The following is a 20,858-nucleotide window of genomic DNA, read 5'->3' on the forward strand; positions in this document are numbered from 1 at the left end:
GGTGCCTAACACCTTTCCACCTTATAACATAGCCTCCGAGTTTAGATCAAGAGTTAATAAATCAATGCTTATCCTTGTAATTTTCAATTTCTAGATTGTAACTAGGAAACAAAACCATGTACTTTATTTTAGATTGTATCTAGGACCAAAGTCATGTAATTTCTTATGATTAATGTAAATTCAATTTCAAATTAATAAAATGATGAATTTTTCAATTATAGTTTTCTTATTTTTTCCAATAATTAAATAAGTGGTAATTTCATTGTAAAACTCTTAATCTAAAAGAGAAAATATAATTAGTCGAACTTTCATTTTGAGAGGTAATAACACGACTCCACCCATTCACATGGGTTTGGCTCAACACCAAAAAAGGGTCGTGGGTGCAGTCTTTCACATTGCTAAACCTTGTTATCGCTGTTTGTAACTTCAATTTTAGCTGAGAGAGTTATGTATTAGGGACAAAGATGAATGAGAGATAATTTTTTTCCCAAGCCCAATCTGAGAACAACTATTTATTTATTTATTTATTTTTATTTTAATATGATGTGGTTGTACAATTGGCAATTGATGTGGCAAGTAGATTAATTTTTTATTATTCCATTTAACACGTCAAACTTTTTCATCCAAAGGATAATGACAGGGACCAAAATGACACGGTATTGAAAGATTAGGGACCAAATTAACATAATTAAAAAGTTGGAAACCACATTGATATATGGTATAAAGGATAGGGACTATTTATATAGTTTACCCATAATTTTTTTAAGAACTAATCATAATTTTTTTTTCTTAGAAGTAATCATAATTAACTAGTCATAATCACATGCATTTGGCCCTAGACTTCAATAATGCATTTTAGCCACTAAAACTTGATATGACTTGATTTTTTGATCCAATGGTATAATATTTTTATTGAACTTCTTGTTTTTATCATCATGAACTCTAGTATATTTTGTAAATTTTTTTTGAGAAGAGGTATATTTTGTATAAGTTCTTGCTTATTTAATGGTTCACTTAATGTTTCTACATTTAATAATTAAAATGAGTGTTTTGCTCTTAATTTGTGCATTAACTCTTAATTACAAAATAAGTTGTGTATAATAGACAATAAATTCCGAAAGCCATAAAAGCTACTCATATGGCATAAGCGCCAAAAGCCATGAAAATCAAAGATTGAACTTTGACACAAAATTTAACATGTATTTAATCAGGTTTGTTCTTAAATGTTTTGGTATGTAGAAACATGATTAGAAGCTACTAATATTTATCTTTTTCTCAAAAAAAAAAAAAAAATGAAACTAATATCTATCTAATTTATGTTCTTTCTTAAATGCCTTCATAAATATGAACATGATTACAATTATTTTTTTCTTGGATAATTGGGTAGTTACACCGATGGACCCATCCCATGAACCAATAACGGAAAGCCACGAAGTCTTTCCACCATGAACCTCCACGCATCTAATCCCCACCCCTCATTCCTCTCCTTTCTTTCTCTCTGAGAGCACTTTCATTTCTCAAAGATCTGCAAAAACCAATCTCTCTCTCGCTCTCTCTCTCTCTCTAACAGAGCCATGAGCGACCCCATTGAACCCACAACATCATCTTCATCCTCAACAAGAGACCCAAACCCGAACCCGAATCCGAATCCGAATCCAGTCTCTCTTATCCACCCGAGACGAGAGCCATTCGAGCATGGCCTCCTCCCAATCCCCAAGCTCATTATCACCGACCCGACCCAAACCCTAATCCCACTCAAACAAACCCTCCTCTCCAACTCACCGAATCTCCGAGTCAACTCGGTCGCTCTATCCGAGTCGCTCCAGATCTCCCACGACCACGCCCGACTCGTCCTCGACACACTCGCTTCCGTCCTCCACTCCGACTCCGACCCGCTCGTCCGCTCCAAACTCGCCGAGATTGACTCCGCCGGCGCCGATATCCACGATCTGGTTCTGTTCCTCTACATCCAGTCCTACAAGAAGCTTCTCCCGAGGACGCACAAGGACTCCGCTTCCGTCGCCGATGTTTGGCCCTCCACTTCCGCCTTCGATGGCTACTTGTCCGCCCTCTCTCCTCTCCAGGTCTGAAAACTCTCTATCCTCTCTTTACAAAAAAATGTCGGTGCCTATGTCAATTTCAATTTTTTTTTTTTTTTACGAATTGTGCATTCGAATTTGTGAAGCATGAAATGGAGTTGCTTGCGATTTCGAATCGGTTTGCTTTAATTTGAGTTTGTTTTCTCCATTTGAAAATGTTGTGAAGCGTGAAATGGCGTGGTTTGCAATTTCAAATTGGTTTGGTTTAAGTTGAGTTTGTTTTGAATTGTCTATTTCTGTTGCTTTTTTCTCAAATGTGGCATGAATTTTTGAAATAATTATGTATATTTGATTCAAAATGAATTCGCATCAATTTTTACAAAAATGTCGGTTCCTATTTCTGTTTAAATTTTATAACAAGTTGTGCATTCGAATGTTGCCAAGTGTGAAACGGCCTGGTTTGCAATTTCAAACCAGATTGCTTTAATTTGAGTTTGTTTTGAATTAATTATGTGCATTTGATTCGAAATTGTTACACTTTGACATTAGTCTGTCTATTTATTTCGGTAATTTGATTAAAATATTATCAAGTTTTGAAATTTAATTTTACAAAATTTTCTGTGTATGAATTCTGTAGCATGTACATTACAATTTGTTGTTTTTATACCTTTAATGTGTTCTTCACCTCAGTTAAATCTTATTCTATGATGTGTTTTCATTGTGTTTTTGTGCTTTGTGATGGTTCTGATTTCGTACTTATTTGCCGGAATCTTTGTAGTGATTTCGCTAAGTTTAGCAAAAGATATTAAGCTTGGTACTGTGTTCCATCATGTGGCAGCTTGTACGTAGCAACAGTCGTCGGTTTATGCCATCGCAGACTGATGAAGAGGCTCATCAGTTGTCATATCTACAAAAGCACTTGGCTAACATTCTCTCTCTCTTAGCGGAGCCTGTGGAAGGGGAAGGGGAAGGCGAAGAATCTTTGGTTTGTCAAACTGCTGCTTCTTTCCATACATAGTTTGATGGAGCTTTTATTTCTTTCCCTTATATATATGTAGTACAGGCCAAGTTATATGTTGTAAAAGTAGATTTTAGTGATAGCATCCTTCATTTTTACTTTGGTGATTGTTTTGTTTCCTTCCAATTTGAGACAAAATTTTGACATGTCCCCAAGATTTTAATGCCATCGTTCAATCTGACTACTGGTTGGTGCCACCTCAATCAATATCAATGATGCACAAGGTTTCAGTGAAACAGGAGTTTAAATCCCTGACTTTCCACACTATCACACTAATGGCCTGTTTGGATTGAGGGGGGAGGGAGAGGGAGTGGAGGGGAATAGAGTAGAGTTGGCTGAAAATAGGCTAATTTTGGGCCAATTTTACTTTACTCTACTCCCCCTCCCTCTCCCTCAACCCAAACAAACATAACGGGTTAAAATAGGATACTAGCATTTCAAATTGGTTCATACCATGTATGGGGTTTGTGTACAGCCATTATCATGTTTGGAAGTAAACAATGTATCTTGGTCGTTATTTCTCTACAAATAATTAAATATTTACTTTAAATATTTAAAATGTAGGGGAATAATTACCATTTGTTTAGAACATAATCCCATTATGCTTATTCTGGACTTTGTGGAGGGAGAGGAATCAATGCACACGTGAGGGTGTGGAATTTGCTGTCATTTGGCTGAAATAAACTTTTTTGAGAACATTGTTTGAATGTTGTTATTTGGGCCCTAGTGTGCATTTTATTGTAGATTTTGTTAATCCTCTAGCTTTTAGATGGTAAATTTCATTCTTTGTAATTTTTTAGGAGTATGTGTACATGACTTAGCTCTTCTTTAGTAAAATTTTATTACAATAACAATAACAACAACAACAAAGCCTTAGTCCTAAAACTTTGGGATCAGTTATGGATCTTTAACAAACTTGTCAGGCTCATTCATATGCATTAGTTTCCACCATTCTATCCTATGAAAAACCATACCTTTTGTTACTTCCTTAATTAACATGTCAATTTTACTAGTGCTACTAGTGCTATTTTAGGTCTTCTTAATAACTTAAATGAAGAGAAGAGAGTGGGTCTTCTTGATGTAAGCCTCTTGAACTCCTGAAGAAAATTGCAAGGCTGCCGTTAATGGGGATTGAAAATTTGACTGAAGAAATACACATATTGATCCAATTCCTCTATTTCAGAAAAACCCATATAACTCCTGAAATAACGGAGACTACCCCAATTGACATATCATAAGCCTTCTCTATATTCAACTTGCAAATGACCCTTGAGATCTTGCAACGAACTCTGCTATCCCAGACTTATATGGAGGGCTTGACCATCCATCTTATGGATGGGACCATTACTTTTCCTGTTAGTAAAAAACTGCACCCATGGAGTTATCATCTGTTTTTGACTCCCATATATTTTACATTATCCAATTTTGCATTAACTAATTATTTTTACTAGTTGTCTTTTTGCATTTGTAGCTTGTCTATTTTTGTTGGTACTTCTCTGGCCACCTTGTTATTTGCTAATTTAGCCCTATTGTTTTAGGTTTTGACCATGGAAAGATTCGAGCACCTTGGATTTTTGATTCAATTTGGTGACAAGGGATCTGAAGGAATTCCATTGAGCCAGTATGCTCCATTTTTTGCAAATTCAGATCCAGACATGCCTGCTGTACCTGTTCCTGCGACACAAGTTCATGATTGGATTCTGCAGAATATAGCTTCTGCTTTGGAACATATTTCTGAAAGAGCTGCTCCAAAAGAAAATGGCCCACCAAGTGCCTCTGATCAGGACGTAGCTATGGCCGATGCCTGTCCAACTTCAGTCAAGGCCTCACCAAGTGCTAGAGGTCCTAGTTTTATTGAAGGGATTTCTAAATCATCACTTGTAAAGCAAGCATCCGATCTTAAAGGTCCTTCTGTAAAGGTTTGTGTATGACACTTATATATCTTTCCATGGTTAATTTAGGCATTAAATGTTAAATATCAATGCCCATTTACATATCTTGAACTTTAATTAAATTCTGAGATCAGATTGTTAATGACTACACTTGCATTGAGGTATTTTCAATCTGATTAGTTTCTTGATTATTTATGCGCTGGTAATTAGTAGGATATAATGATACTTATCAAAAAAAAAAAAGGATATAATGATAACATGTAAATTGAAATTTATTATATCATAAAATATTACATGTGAATTATTAAATTAGAAAACATGTATTCTTGAGTCTTGCTTTAGGATTTTGATTGCATCCATATTTCAAATCTGAAAGTTAATTTGGATACTGGGTAGTATCTAAAGTCTGTTGAATTTACCTATAGACTCATCGGGGTATCATATCTTACCATTCATGGATTTGATTTTAGTATCCCCACTGAATTTCACCTACTGGCTGACCTGCGATTAATTTCTTTCAGTTATTCCATCCATGTAAATTGTTTACTTGTTTGCTTTTATTTTTCTGTTTGATGCGTTTTTGTCATTCTCTTTTATGCAGTAGGTTCAACTGGCCTTCTCTATCTATCTCTATTCACTTTGTGAAGCAACTTTTCCCTCCCAAAAAAAAAAAAAACTGTAGTCTTCTTTAGATACTAGGGATTTTAATTCTTCACATAATTGTAATGGTGAGGGATAGGTTGAAGTATTGATCCCTACAAATTAAAAATGTATCTTTATCAAATATGGGGTTAAAATGTTGTGTTTCAAACCTTTTAATTAAATAAACACTCACTTGATGTGATTTGGATGTTTATATATCTTGTAGGGTTAAGAAAATTCAAAATTTAGATTTTGGAATGTTGAAGGTTTATGATCTTCAATTGATTAGGGCCAATGAAGGTTCAGATTTTCTAGATAAAAGAAAAATATAAATCAGATACTGTGGCTCAATGAACTACCATTGACACTTTTTCTTGGACCAAAAGGTCTTTCTTCAAACTTACTAGATTTTATTGATCATTTTAATTTTAGAGCTCAGTTGTGATGTACATATAGATATAGTGCATGTCCTCTGTACTTGGTTCATTCCATTGTTTCTTAATAAAAGTGTAAAAACTTATTATTTATTAAAAAAAAAGATCTTTCTTGATTTTTTAGAACCTATAGCAATTCTTAAAAACTTACTCTCTAGTTTTGTGCCTTTCATTGGCCTAGTACTGCCAGCAATTGAGAATCTTTGAGATGGTTGGTTTATGAAGGGGCTAAATCTCATTTATTTATCTATTTTCAAAACTTAGAGCATAATACGTATTTATGTTTCCTAGAGTATAATATGTGATGTGGTTTCCCCCAAACATAGACTAGTATGTATGCGTAAACATGATATATGAGTAAAATTATTATAGTTATTTGAAAATAAATCAAATCTGGAATGGGGTGAATGTAAGGAGAGGACCAATGTATCTATTTGGGTCTTCCTTTGGGTGTTAAACCTAAGGAGAGGACTATTTGGAATCTGATTCTGGAGAAGATGGAGCGGAGACTAGCAGGTTGGAAGAGGCTGTATTTATCTAGGGGGTAAGCTAACTCTTATTAAAAGTACTCTTTCCAACCTGCCTACCTATTTTATTTCTCTTCTCCCAATTCCGGTGAAGGTGACAAACCGTATTTAGAAGCTACAGGGAGATTTTCTATGGAGTGGTATTGATAACGAACCTAAAGTCCACCTAGTGAAGTGGTCTCAGATTTGTGAACCAGTGCAGGGTGGAGGCTTAGGTATCAGATGTATATGAAGATTTAACCAAGCCTTGTTAGGCAAATGTTTGTTGAGAGATGACACTGAAGGAGATGCTCTTTGGAGGATGGTCATAGAGAAGAAGTATGGTAGTGATTGGGGGTGGGGGGCGGATGATGTAAAAAAGCTGTCTCTGGTCCATATGGCATTAGCCTTTGGAAATCCATTAGGTGACAATGGCCGACTTTCTCTAAGCTTCTTTGGTTTGATGTGGGTGATGGTACTAGAGAGAAGTTTTGGCATGATGTGTGATGTGGAGATTATCCTCTTAAAGAGGTTTTACCCGAAGGTTACTGTATTATTCAATCTAGGGAGGCTTCTGTGGCGGATGTTTTATGTTTAGCAAATGGGAGGCTTCACTAGGATTACATTTCTCTCGTTCAGTGCATGATTGGGAATTAGAATCTTTGGCCTCGTTTGTGGAAATGATCTATACTAAGTCTGTGAGGGGTGATGGTTGTGATAAAGTCCGTTGGAAGCCAGCTGTGAGTAGAGATTTTAAGGTTTGTATCACACTCTATCCCCATTGAGTCATGTCATTCCCTTGGAAAATAGTGTGGCAAGCCAAGGTCCCTCCTAGCGTGGCTTTCTTTTCTTGGTCTGCTGCGATGGGTAAGATATTATTAATTGATAATCTTCGGTAGAGGAGAATTATGGTTATAGACTAGTGTTGTAGGTGCAAACGGTGTGGGGAATCAGTGGATCGTCTTCTTCTTCATTGCCCTATAGCATATGAGTTGTGGTCTTTGGTGTTTAGCTTGTTTGGAATCCATTGGGTTATGCTGCAGAGGGTCATTGAGGTGTTTTCTTCTTGGCAGGGCAGTTTCAGCTGACATCAAAATATAGCTTTGTGGAGGTTCGCACCACATTGCATAATGTGGTGCATTTGGAGGGAATGGAATGCTAGGAGTTTTGAGGGTTGTGATTGTTCTATTGTTGAGATTAAGTCTTTTCTTCTTTCATACTTTACTCGAGTGGAGCTTAGCTCTATTTTTCATGTTTTTCTTTTTGTGATTTGTTGGATCATTGTCATCTGGGTTCTTGATTGTTCTCTTCCTTAGTACATTTTCAGTGTGCTTAGGCCAGCTTTGTTTTCAATAAAATTTTCTTTACTTATCAAAAAAGGAGATTTATAGGGGATCATGCGAAGTGGTTATTACTAATAATAAGGTTATTACAACATATCTCATTTTAAAAGAACACCTTAATCATTCCTGTTATGGTTACAGCCAACATTTTGTCTTGCATGCTTTGTACATACAAGTGTGATAATTCAATTGTGTCCTCGTTCCAGGATTGCCTGTTTTGTATATTGGTCTGCTTCTAATTTGGTATTCTACAATTGCAGGTCCTAAATTGTCATGATTCTGTAATTTACCTTTTAGCACCTCTGAGATATGCCACCATTTATGGATGCTCTGATGCTACTATAGTTGTTGGAGCAGTTGGCAAGGTGAGAACCAAGATTTGTGTACTTCAGTGTTTTAATTACTGCATGTTAATGGATACTCTGATGTTTAATTTTCTAATTTACTTATCAAAAAAAAAAAAACTTACAAAGTTTTAAATAGAAAGGCTTAAAGTTTTAAGATAGATGGGCTTAAGTTCAGAGATGGTCCTCTCGCACTCTCAAAGCTTCTACCATTCCGTTCCCGTCAATGCACCACATCACACAATGAGGAACTGCGTTCCAAATAGCTATATTTCAATGTTGCCCAAACCGACCTTGTTAAATAGCTAGTAACTCCACTACACTCTTCGTCACACACAATAGACCACAACTCATAAGCTATTGGACAGTGAAGAACCAAATGGTCAACTGTCTTCCCATCACAAATATACATACAACACCAAATGGTCTACTGGAAGATGTCGCTTATGCAAATTGTCTATGGTAAAGGTTCTCCCCAAAGCTGCAGTCCAAGAAAAGAAAGCAACTCTAGATGTTACGTTTGACTTCCAAATGCTTTTACAAGGAAAAGACAACTTATGAGTAGTAATCAACTCACAATAGTACCCTCCAACCTCAAAACCTCGTCACTAGCTGGTTTCCAACAAAGCTGGTCCACCCCACTCCTTCTCATTGGAACACGGTAAATTAACCCCATTAAAATCCACAAAGACTCCAACTCCCAATCATAGATCTTAAAAAATTTCAAGTCTCACTGAATGACACCATTACAAAACTACATCAAATCCACCACAGAAGCATCTCTATCTTGACTAATCCATACAATTCCTAAAAAGCCTCCTTTAAGGATCTATCCACACACCACGCCACACCAAAACTCCTCTCTAGTCCCATCACCCAATTCATATTGGATATACACTGCATGAATGAGGCCCACTTGCATCTTATAGATTCCAAAGGTTCACCCCATAAGGACCCTAAGGCAATAGGCCAACGTAAAAGCGAAAACCTAATTTCAATGATTCTTTAATGATTTCTACGTATTGTAATCATTTCATTGAATTATCAAAAGCCTTGTATCTCATTGACACTACCTAGTCTCTTTACAAGGAGAGCCAAGGTTCTAATATCCTCCCCACTTGGTGTGTTGGTGTAACAATTGCATTATCACTTATCCAAAAATATATATATATATATATATATATAAAATCATATTATTGACTCCTATAACCATGAACTTGTAAGATGTTATGAATTACCACTTCCCACTCTTTAACAAGAACCTTTTATAGCTCAATTATTTCTAACGAAGACGTCTAGGGTTCAAATCCCTCCTTCCTATTATTGTAACTATTGAATTGTCAAAAAAATTACCACTTCCACTTTTGACGTTAAAAAATATGAATTTTATTTGAAAAGGAGAACGGTAAAGCCTAAGAACATGAAAGATATGAACAGAAAATCTTGAAAGAGAACTAGTTCTTGAAATTTAAAGCATCTACCACATTCAAGAAGCAAGAAAAAGAGAGCCAAAATCAGGCATCCTAATAAGAAAGCAATTGCAAAAAGGAAAGGCCAATGCAAAGGATGCACACAGAGTGACAGCTCTTTGATGGCAAATAAGTAAAGAATTTGTTAGATATTAAATGGCATTGCTTAGATGAGTCACTTTAAGGCTAAGCATCCATTGGTAACTGCTAAAGTTGGTTCTTAAGAAGGTTTTCTCATCATAATATGACCATACTTGAATGACAATTCTAAAGAAGACCTTATTCTAACATATTTCCTTAGCTAGAAGTTCAAATGCCTGAAAATTCACATTTACTAAAAAGCCAGATGGATGGTATTTATCAATGTCAAAAAATTAAGTGTATCATATCCCAGCTAATTAGAGGCATCACCACATATTCTTCTAACTACTAAAGCTATGTTTCTACCAGATCTCGATTCCCATAATGATTTTATATACACAAGATTTGTAGATCTGAAAAATCAGAGATATTTTACAAAGGTGATTAATATATTAGAAAGTGCCAAAGAAAACAAACTCATGTAAACAGCAGTACGTAGAAGGGATGAATCTTTTTCCTTGTGCTCTCTTTTAGATATGCTTGATCTTTGCACTTTGAGATGATGTTATTGGTCCTGTGTACATGCCCTGTGTACTTGGGATATTTTTTTTCATCAATAAAGATTGTTATTTATAAAAAATGATTATCACGAGTAAAAGGGTCGGTCGTGGTCATTGTAATTCTAGGATGTGATTGATTATTCTGTATTCACTAGTGATTGTTGGAACATCTCATAAAAGTGGTCTCACAAATTTAGACAGTTTGCTTTGGTTTAATCTTCATTTATACTTAGTTCTTTGAGACAAAGGCTTTGTTTGCAAAAGTGTTTATTTATTATTTAATCATTGTTTTATAATGTTCCAAACAAAGTGAAATTTTCTTTTCCCTGCAATAAATAGATTTGGTTGATGCACAATATTGCTTCTGATAACTGAATTGGGTGCATCTTAAATGATTTCACCTTTACAGGCTATAAGAGTTGAACACTGTGAACGAGTTCATGTGATTACTGCCGCAAAGCGAATCTGCATTGCGAACTGCCGTGAATGCGCTTTCTTTCTGGGGGTAAACCAGCGACCACTTATTGTTGGTGATAACCATAAGCTTCAGGTTGGTGTGTCACTATTTACTTCTATTGGCCCATGAAGTTGCCTGCTAGCACTGGTTGCTATATTGTTGTATTTACATGGTAATTTGCAATTGCTAAAGGTTCCTCGAGTGTCGTTTTGGTTATGCATCAAGTCTTACCATTCTCAAATGTGAATATATTTAGTTTATAATTAAGACACTGTTTAATTTTCTGCTTTTGATGATATACAATCTTGCCTTTGTTCTCTGCTCTCAAAGGATTGTGCTTATGCTGATTAGTTTAGTTGATTGGATTCAAGTTGCTGTATGACCTGGATTTATATTTGCTTAAAAAGGGCACTTAAGGTTCTCATTGGATAATCATTACCTCATAATCTGGTTATACTTAAGTACTGTGTGCATATTGGACAACTGGTTTCTCTGTAATGTGAGGTAAAATTTTCAATTATCATGGCATTTGAAGTCTGTTGATTTCTTTTGTTGGTGTTTAATTGTATTCTAATTGTGATGGTGAAAAAGATAAAGCTTTAGGAACAACTGCTGGCCAGTTGGCGGTACATGCTTCAGTCTTGAACTCTAAAGAGTAGGTCTGCCTGCATAGTGCTGTCAATGTCAATTTGATTTTGAATGAAATACAGTCCCTGTCAAAAATGAATAAAACCTGACACAAATTCCATTCATCTTATAGAGCCCTTTGTTAAGCACAATCATTTAATTCCATGTTTAATGTTAACGTTTTAAGAAATACTTCTCTTTCACTAATTTTCAGGTGGCACCATACAATACATTTTACTCTCAGCTGGAAGAGCACATGAATGAAGTTGGTGTTGAGGCTACAATCAATAGATGGGATGAACCTCTTGCACTAGGAGTGGTTGATCCACATGATTCATTATCTCATCCTGCAGGTGTGTCTGATGTGCAAGCTGAGACCGCTACACGCCTGGAACCTGACCAGTTGACCAATTTTTTGGTTTGTTTATATCTCATACTGAAGTCTTTCAATTCTTTTTTTCAGTGCTACTTGTGTTGGTAGGTTGTCTGTCGTTGAATAGTGAATGTTTTGTATGTGTATGAGTTGGTCATTTATTTTTTCTTTTGGGGGGAGGGGGTGTGGGAGATAAGTTGGGTTTTTTTTTTTCTTATTCAATTATGTTATATTTTATCATATGCCTCTTATTTTCCTTGATGCACAGATTCCAGACTGGTTTGGAGGTGAATCATCTGGGTCTACAAAAGACAACCCATTTCCATTACCAGATATTTATTTGGCATCTCAGCAGAGAAATGTATGTTGTCTGAATCATGTTGACTAAATGAGTTTCTTGGGTTTTATTTTGTATTAGAGTTTGCTATGTATGGAAGTGTTACTATAAAATTTTCTTGTATACTTGTAATTGCTTCTCCTGATGTTGGATTGAACTAAATAATTGTTTTTCCAGCAAAAGAATTTAGGGGAGGTAAAACAACTATTGAGGGAAGCACCCCTTGAAGAAAATCGAAAACGAGAGTTATCGTCGGCTCTCCATGTATATTTCAAAGACTGGTTATATGGTAATGATTTCCTCTTTTTATCAGCATTTGTTTTAGTGATACACAAGGTCTATTGTCTGCTGGAATATTCTATGCATTTGGACTACCATGTGCATCTGTATTGTTACACAAAATTCTATTAGCCATCTTGAAACTTGGACCTACCTTTGAACTAGGCCAATTTTTTCCAAACTGAATGCTAATTACCTGTGTTCTTTTTTTGTTTTCACTCATTTCATTTGCAATGTAACTATGTTCTAGATATATTATAGTTCTATTCAGTCGGCTTTTTAGTTGAGGTAGCTTTCAAGTTATCGTGTTGTTTGTCCTGATGTTAAAATATAATTAATGTTTTGGTTCTTTTTTATTATCCACATCAGTCATCGTCTGTTGTCCAAATTTTACGCACATAAAAAGTATGATGTTGCATTTTTTTATTAAAGACACCATAAAAAGAGTTTGTATGGTTGCCTTATCCAAAGAAGAATGTGTTCTTTATTCAAGAGTCCTCTGGCATGATATATGAATTTTCTCTCTCTCTCTCTCTCCCTCCCTCTTCATTTTTCCTGGGGCTTGATTTTCTTTAATCAATGTAAGAATATATGTTGCATGCTAGAATCTTCATGTTGTGCAATTTGTGGGGTTGTCAAGAGTTTGTTTCTGTCTTATTTTGGGCTAGTGATTGTTGGGTTCTACTGTTTGTTGGAAACAGAGTAAGGCAAATTGGGTCATTTGCACTGGGCTTGCTTGTTGATTTGTGGGTGGCCTATGGCTTTTGGTGGGAGTCAATTCTCTGGTTTTACAGATTTATCATTCCTTCCTTCCTCAGGAGTCCACATTTTTTATCATCTGAAGATTTCTAAAATAAATTTTTTTGAAGCAATCCTTATATTTTTGTGATTTTTTTCTTTCCGTTATGTTTTATGTTTCTGCAGGTTGATAGTTGGGATGGGTCTAAAGGTTCACAACTTCACATCTTTCTGCTAATAATTATATATATACTTGAGGTTCAATTTATACATGGTTCAACTCTTGTTAATGTTAAAACCACTTGATAACTTTATATTAGTTGAGTTCTTCGACAAATCCACTGTCGGAATGCGCTATGTTCTGATACTTTTGACGTTTGTAAAAGTATCACAATTATCATAGATTAATGTCTCTCATCTCTCACTGCCTCTGTATATGTTTGTTATAGTTTTGAAGAGTCGTGTATGATTAGGAAGCATGGACACTTCATTTGGGGCTCCGTACCCATGTCGTACCCCGTATCATACTGGTGTCGTACCCACTGTGTCATAGTATAACTTTTTAGATATTGCTCGTGTCGTACCTATACTTGTATCCATGTCTGTGCTTCCTAGGTTATATCATTTAAATTCGATTTTAACCTTTTTGTTTTATTATTATGGCAGCATCTGGAAACATCCGTCAGCTTTACTGTCTACAGGGTGACTGATATAGTATGATGATGCTGTGGCACGATTAAGGATGGTACAGAAGTTCGATCTCTAGTTTTCATTTCAACCCTCACCGAGTTCCTTTTGCATTTCTGGTGGTACCATTGGCAGCTGAGAATCAACCCTATGTACTCCAGAATGGTACAGCTACATTTGCGTTGACACTGGTGCACAGAATGGAATTCAAGATACATTTTCTAATCTCATTGTAATATTTATTTTTGAAAAAAGAAAATCTTACTGTAATATTTTGTTAACTTAGGTTTACAGCTTTGCGATTCTTTTTTGTTCCCCTTGTTTAGCATGCTGAGTTTCTCTAGGGGTATTATAAAGCTTTTGCCTATTTGTTACGAGTTAGTGTGAGTTTGCAACAAATTTGAAATGCTGAACGCAGCAGGGTGTCAAATATATTTTTAACTGATCTTAATTAGATATTTGAATTGGGCGGAGTAGGAATGGAGATGGCAGATTATCAAGATACGGTTGGTTGAATAATTCAGGGGAAAGATGCCCTCTTGAGAAGTAATGGAACTCTACCATCAAATTGGCAGACACTTCCAATTCCAAAGATCTATCTTAAAGCATGACTGCCTAAAAGTGTAGGTTTACATTATTGAATGTTGATGAAACTACTTTCATCTTGACACTTTTGGCCTGGACGTAAAATTTAGAAAGGTTGATTATGCTTAATATGGCATTGCTGTTTAATGAACTTCAAATGATTATACTTTTCAGGTTAACATAACACAATTTCCTCGGTGGAAACCAGGCATGGGCTTTGCCAATTCAGTGCAAATATCGTGCAATAGCAACGTGCAATTATCACTTTTATGTGAAGTGAAAAAGTTAATAGGGTATAAAAGTAAAAAGATTAATTTTTTTTTTACCCAATTAACTTTTACATCTCACGAAAGTCGTAATTGCATGGTGCATTTGGGGTATGACTATGATCCTCATTGACTTCACTTAGCAACAAGGAAAAAGGATTTTTTTTTTTTAAATGGAAAGAAAGAAGTAAAATAATATGTTAAAACTCGTTACAGGCCAACAGCCTATAATGATGCCAGTAAAAAAGTTAGCCCTGTGCTCGGAGAAAGAAAGAAGGCTTATGGATACCCAAAAGCTTCTCTTGAAGAAGGAAAGTACCTCGACCACATTCTCAATATGGCGTCTATGATCACTTTCTATTCTTTTTTTTCTCCACCAACTAATTTGTTTCTGTTATATACACAACTACATATCAGAACAGGTTATTGGTCTCGCTTTCAGTTCTCTAACGAAGCATATTGGCACATCGTGAATTTTAAAGGAGTTTGTCCATCTGGGATATTAACAGTAGGAAGTCAGATATTATGCTATTACTGTATGTAATTGCAAAGTTTTATTGCTCTACTCACCAAACCCCCTATACAAGACTCTTCCCTGAATCCTAAACCCCTGATGGCTTAGAGTTCCATGGAAGCCTAAAGTCTTGCCTGTGTGCCAGTGTTTTCTTCTCCTGATAGTGGGGTCGTGTTCTGAGGTTCCAAGATATTGAGGGAGGGAAGAAAGAATGGTAAAACAACTAGAAGACCTGTGGCAGAGGATGAAGTTGACATAAGATATAGAGAAAGAAAGAGGTGGATGAAAACCTGGTGACATTCATGCCTAGAAGAATTTTGTCTGGTAGGAAGTTTGCTCACAGCTAAATCTTTCAATGCAGAGGCATGGAGAGCTACCCTATATAACATGTGGAAATTGGAAAGCAGTAAAGGGAGTAAGGACATGAGAGCTGGGAATGATGAGCTTATTCTTGTTCATATTCAATGATTAGACGGAAAATTAGAGGGTCAAACAGGGAGGACCTTCGTCCTTCGGCAAGAATCTAGTGCTCTTGCTTGATTTGATATCCATGCACAATCAAGACAGATGACTGAGGCTTCATTCTGGGTGCAGATTTATAATCCTTCCCCCAAAGAGTATGGCGAAGCAGCAGTCAACAAATATATGATAAATATATAGCCTGTAGCCTTTCCTTATGGTGGATCAGCATTCAGCAAATATATTTGGACGAAATAATCCAAGCCATGAGTCTCAATGTTAAACTTGGAATTTTATTTTATTTATTTTGTTTTTTTGAGAAGGATGTTAAACTTGGGTTCGATCTACCTTTCAGATGAATATAACATTCATGCAGCTGGCAGACACCTTGGATTTTTAGTTGCCTATGTTCATGCGATTCCATTTCCCATTTGATTAAACATTTTGGCCATATTATGTAAAACAAAAAGGACTACCCTTTAAAAAAAAAAAAATTCAAACATCTTGGGCACACATTGAAAATGGATTTCTACTATTAAATTATGTGACTGTTACAGATATTAACAAACTTACCTCCCACATTGAAAATCTCATTCATTAAAAAAATATATGAGAGAAACTGCAAAATTTTAGGCTCTTATATATGAGCCTAGCTTGTTGGTGCAAATTGGAGCAGCTTCTCTGCTTGCTCTGGGAAGAAGGTAATGAACAGATATGCACCTGCACAATTCATCAAGGAAAGAAGAAAATATTTAAGAGACCGAGAACACAAGCATTGTAGCTTCAAGAGGTTTATGAAGAACTTACAGACAAGTGCTGTTCCAAGTACAGCTGAGATCTTTCCTTGAACTGTGATCAACCCAGCTTTGCCTGCATCCTGCAACTCAGTGGTTCCGACAGAATCAAATGTTCCTGCAGACCGAAATTTTTTCCTCTCTTTATATACACATACAATATAAGCTGGATTCGTTAAAAGTATGTCTGCATCAGGAGGGGGAGGTGGTGGAGAGGAGGAAAATGAAAGGAGAATCCTTAAGAATATATTGAAATTTCAATAATGCCTAATCAAACAATTATATCACTTGGTTCACTCTATTGTTAATTTATACAATATCTTATCTTTTTCACTCTTTTCCACCCTACAATCAAATTAGGGAAGTAATACTTACCCCCCTCTCCTCCCTTTTATTTTTTAAAACACCCACAAAAGGAAATGGATTACTATTTTCTTCCCCTTGTATTATCTATTTTTCTCTCTCTCTAAACTTGCAAAAATAGTGTAAAGGTATTAAAATGAAACTTTAACCTGGTTTTACTTTTTGAAGGCCCGATGTTATGCATGCTATGCTTTGGAAACCAGCTTGATCTAACTGATTAGCTGCAGCAGAAGACCTTGACATTGAAAAGGAAACAGAACCCTGTCAAACGGCTTCTAGATTAGGGAAAAATAACTCAATGTGAAGTAATAATGAACCAAAAGGATGGAGACTCAAATTTGGTTTCCCTTTCGATTCAAAAAATTGAACAATAGTTCTAGCAGTCAAATGAGCAGCACATCTATAATGCCATCTAGAATAACATTAGAAAAAAAAAAAAAAAAAAATACAGAACTGAAAATGCAGAAAAAAGTTCAAAATAATTGATAACTCATATGCTATGGTAAATCTCTCCTGAAGATGTTGAAAACTAATTCAAGTTTCTTTGTTTTTGTTTCTTTCTTATAGGTTATTCTTTAGAGGCAATCAATTTCGGCCGTAAAACATGGATTACGACTTCTCAAACAAGAGGGAAAATTCAAAAAGAAGGGAAAAAAAATAAATGAAAACCACATATCTTTTATGATAATTAATTAGCTCCTAGAAGAAGAGAAGGGGTGGGGGACACCATGGAACTAGAAACTATATCATATTTTGCAATTGTGTCAAGCTGTTACAGTTAAACATTATTAGTTAAGTGGAACAAAAGTGCATGATGAGTCAAAACATTAAAGTTTGAAACAAAGGTAATGATCATAACTTGGGGAAATTCATTTAAAAAACGACTGGTATATCATGTTTAAGAAGATAGATAACTAGAATTTAAATTTTTTACCAAAAGAAGATGGATAACTATGCTACTAAATATGCCTCAAGAAATAGGCCATTCTCCAGTCAAATTTGGCCATTGAAGAATAAACTCTATACATACTTTGAGTTGCCAATGATCTTTAGGATAACTAGCACTTCTTGGTATTTCCAATAGAGACGTCTGGGGTTTGAATTCCCTCATGATGAACATCATTATGGATACCCTTTTTTCCATTTCTTCTTCTTCTCTTTTCATTTACAGTTTCCAACTCATGATGAACAGTTTTTGCTCTACTGACACGTCAAATATAAGAAAATATCCCTCATTATTTCTTAGCACTGCCAGGTCCCCTCTATTTTATTAGTAAGCAATCCCTCACCCTTGAGTAACCAAAAGCTCCCGCCTGAAGTTTGATACTTGCCTGGGCCATGTCAAAATTATTTTGACTAATTTTAAAAGAATCCTTCATGAAATCAAGCCTATTAAAGCCATCTTATCTATCAAAGTATGAGAAATTAAGTATCATATCAATACTTTGTTCCACATTCTCTTCAGCTTCCATCTATCCTTCATCAAGATCATTGAATAATTGAGGTTGCTCTTAGGGGTGGATGTGGTCTTGTATTGTCAGATGAACTAACCTGGTGTCAATCCCAGTTTCTAAAAACCAGTGATGGAAACAAAAAAATAAAAATCATTTTGATTTGTATTACCCTCTTTGTTATCATCTCTTCTTCCATTTCCTATTTGATTCTGCATAACTGGCAGTCAGCATTAAGTAATCAGTCAAACCTCTGGCAACTACAAACTTTCTAATTTTTTATTAAATCGTCTCTCCTGCTTGGCACCTTCAATTAACATCTTCACTAGTCTACTCAATGACCTCGCCTGTTTACTAAATTCTAATCTCATCTTCTTAGTCTTTCTGGATTATTAATTTCACACTATTATATCCAATATATTCATAGTATCATTACAATCTCTAAATTTAGATCCAACACGACATTCAATGTGGACCATTCTTCTCTACACTTATACAGCAATAGTAGCTACATAGTTTTGGATAAAGAATCCGAAAAAATTGTTCATTGGCATAAATCACAAGAAGGCTGAATTTCACTAAGAAAGAATAAAAGCCAAAAAAAGTTATTAATAGTTCAATCTAACCTAAGAAGAAAAACAAAGAAGAACAACTTCAATCAGAGCCTCAAAATTCGTCGCTGGCCTCTCCAAAGGTTGTATCAATCATGCAACTAATAACTAAATTAGGAGGGTTTTACTATCAATTGATTAGAAATTTCAGATGATTATGGCAAACTCCTACATAGAGTGGTATATGATCAATGGAAGCCATATATTTTAAGAGTAGACGGTTAAACATGAATCAACAAATTATAAACCAACCTCAATCCCTCCTGGCATACAAGCAAGAGTTTACTTTCTGGTGAAAATTGGCTCTTAACAGATTGCACGAAATCAGGATTTAGTTTAGTGAATGGCAGCCCAAAGAACAAACCCGAAAAATTGTTGTGCACAGTCCTCTTTATGATTGTACCTGCACGATAAATTACTAGCTAAAGAAAAACCATAGAAGTTACGGAACCCTGAATACTACATGTAATTTTAAGGAGGCATGTATATATATAGAACATAATAAATGATAAATGATGTAATAACAACACATGCTAATAGGAAGAAAGCCTTACCAAAATCATTGTCCTGGTTTTCAACAAAAAGAGGCACATGATAACATGATTTTATATGAGCTCGGTTATATTGAGAATTGTCCCGCACATCCAGAATTGCGTATCCCTCCACTGCTATAAGTTTCTTTGCTTCATCAGCATTCACATAACTCACTTCTGCTTTAATGTTCACATTTCTCCGATGAAGTGGTTTCCCTGGTATGGTCCTTCTGCTATGAGTTTCTACCAACCAAGATGTCCGAAAGTTGCTGAAAACACAACCTTGATCATTGTCTATGGTAAGTGAATGCTTAGGTTCATTATATACATTAACTTATATCGAGATTGCCTTTATGATAATTAAACTTGAAAGAGAAAAATAAAAATAAAGCAAAGAATATGTGACATTTGAATCTCTCTCTCTCTCTAAATTGTTAGAACTAGTAATACATGGAGAATTGCATAGCCTGGTTTTCCTCTAAATTGTCAGAACTTATACTACATGAAGAGCTGCAATTCCTGTTTGGTTGAAGAGAAAAGGTTTTAATGGAAGAGAGGAAGAAATTAGAAATTTAAGTCCTCAAACTTTCCATGTGAACTGAGGAAGAATAAAACCACATTTAATTGAGACTAGCAAAAAATTAGCTTAGTTTAGTCAAACTTGTTACTCCTTGAAAGCAAAACAGTAAAGACCACAAGACAATTTCCTACCCCCCTAATATCCGCAACTAAGTGGTGGATCACTGCCAACTCCATGGAAAAACAATGTAAATTCATTGAAAATTCCATCAAAAGAAGAAAAAAAAAAAAAAAAAAAAAGTTATTTTGCATTCTTATACAATTTCACAAAGCTTCACTACTGATCCATTTATTTTGACTAACTTTGAGCAATTTTTAGGCTGAAACCATTTGTGTCATTGCGAATTCAAATAACATAAACTAATTTCCTTGAAAGGAGAGATCTCAATATATATATATATATATAGAGCTGCCGGAATCAGACCACCAGAAGGGGTAGGATTGCCACTTGGCCTAAAGACCATTGGCAACTAGAAATGCTACATATAAATCGATCCATTCCGCTCAAAGTTCTAGCTAGATGATTAATATAATTAATTAAAACTCACATTAACATGAACTTCTACATTGTTACACTTGAGCTTCTAGGAATATAAACTGAAGCTAAATATGATATCTAGAGTGGAAAAAAAGAAGGAAGAATAACCCATGAAATGCATAGTCATAAATTTGTCGTAGTTATAGGCTTAAGAAAAATGAAAATTACCTTACAGAAGAGAGAGTGGAAGAAGAGTAAATGCCTGCCATTGCTACTAGGATTATCCACTCCCACTTTCTCTCTCTGTCTCTCTGTTACTTTAACGGACAATAGACGAAGAGTGGCCCAAGAAATTTAGTACCGTCAATGGGTTTCTGCCATCTGGCAGACAAAACTATC

At 35.4% G+C, this 20,858-nt stretch overlaps 2 protein-coding genes and 1 long non-coding RNA gene across 3 annotated transcripts; 2 read left to right on the plus strand and 1 right to left on the minus strand.

Annotated features, from left to right (window-relative positions):
• Positions 1–1,434: 1,434 nt before the first annotated feature.
• LOC115954129 (TBCC domain-containing protein 1-like) lies at positions 1,435–14,290 on the plus strand. Its single transcript, XM_031072032.1, has 9 exons — positions 1,435–2,084; positions 2,878–3,024; positions 4,596–4,976; positions 8,135–8,239; positions 10,738–10,878; positions 11,627–11,830; positions 12,054–12,146; positions 12,300–12,411; positions 13,806–14,290. The coding sequence occupies exons 1-9, from the start codon at positions 1,575–1,577 to the stop codon at positions 13,847–13,849; spliced, it is 1,737 nt and encodes a 578-aa protein (XP_030927892.1). The 5' UTR covers positions 1,435–1,574; the 3' UTR covers positions 13,850–14,290.
• Positions 14,291–14,883: 593 nt separating this feature from the next.
• On the plus strand, positions 14,884–16,144 carry LOC115954135. The gene is made up of 2 exons (XR_004083830.1): positions 14,884–15,469; positions 15,553–16,144. It is a non-coding gene; the product is annotated as an uncharacterized LOC115954135 (long non-coding RNA).
• A 19-nt stretch (positions 16,145–16,163) lies between these two features.
• Positions 16,164–20,796, minus strand: LOC115954133 (rhodanese-like domain-containing protein 9, chloroplastic). Its single transcript, XM_031072035.1, has 6 exons — positions 20,688–20,796; positions 19,424–19,671; positions 19,122–19,272; positions 16,957–17,042; positions 16,458–16,562; positions 16,164–16,370 (listed from the first exon to the last, which is right to left on the minus strand). The coding sequence occupies exons 1-6, from the start codon at positions 20,726–20,728 to the stop codon at positions 16,300–16,302; spliced, it is 702 nt and encodes a 233-aa protein (XP_030927895.1). The 5' UTR covers positions 20,729–20,796; the 3' UTR covers positions 16,164–16,299.
• Between the last annotated feature and the right edge of the window lie 62 nt (positions 20,797–20,858).

Source organism: Quercus lobata, chromosome 7 (genome assembly GCF_001633185.2).
Source record: "Quercus lobata isolate SW786 chromosome 7, ValleyOak3.0 Primary Assembly, whole genome shotgun sequence".
NCBI lineage: Eukaryota > Viridiplantae > Streptophyta > Magnoliopsida > Fagales > Fagaceae > Quercus > Quercus lobata.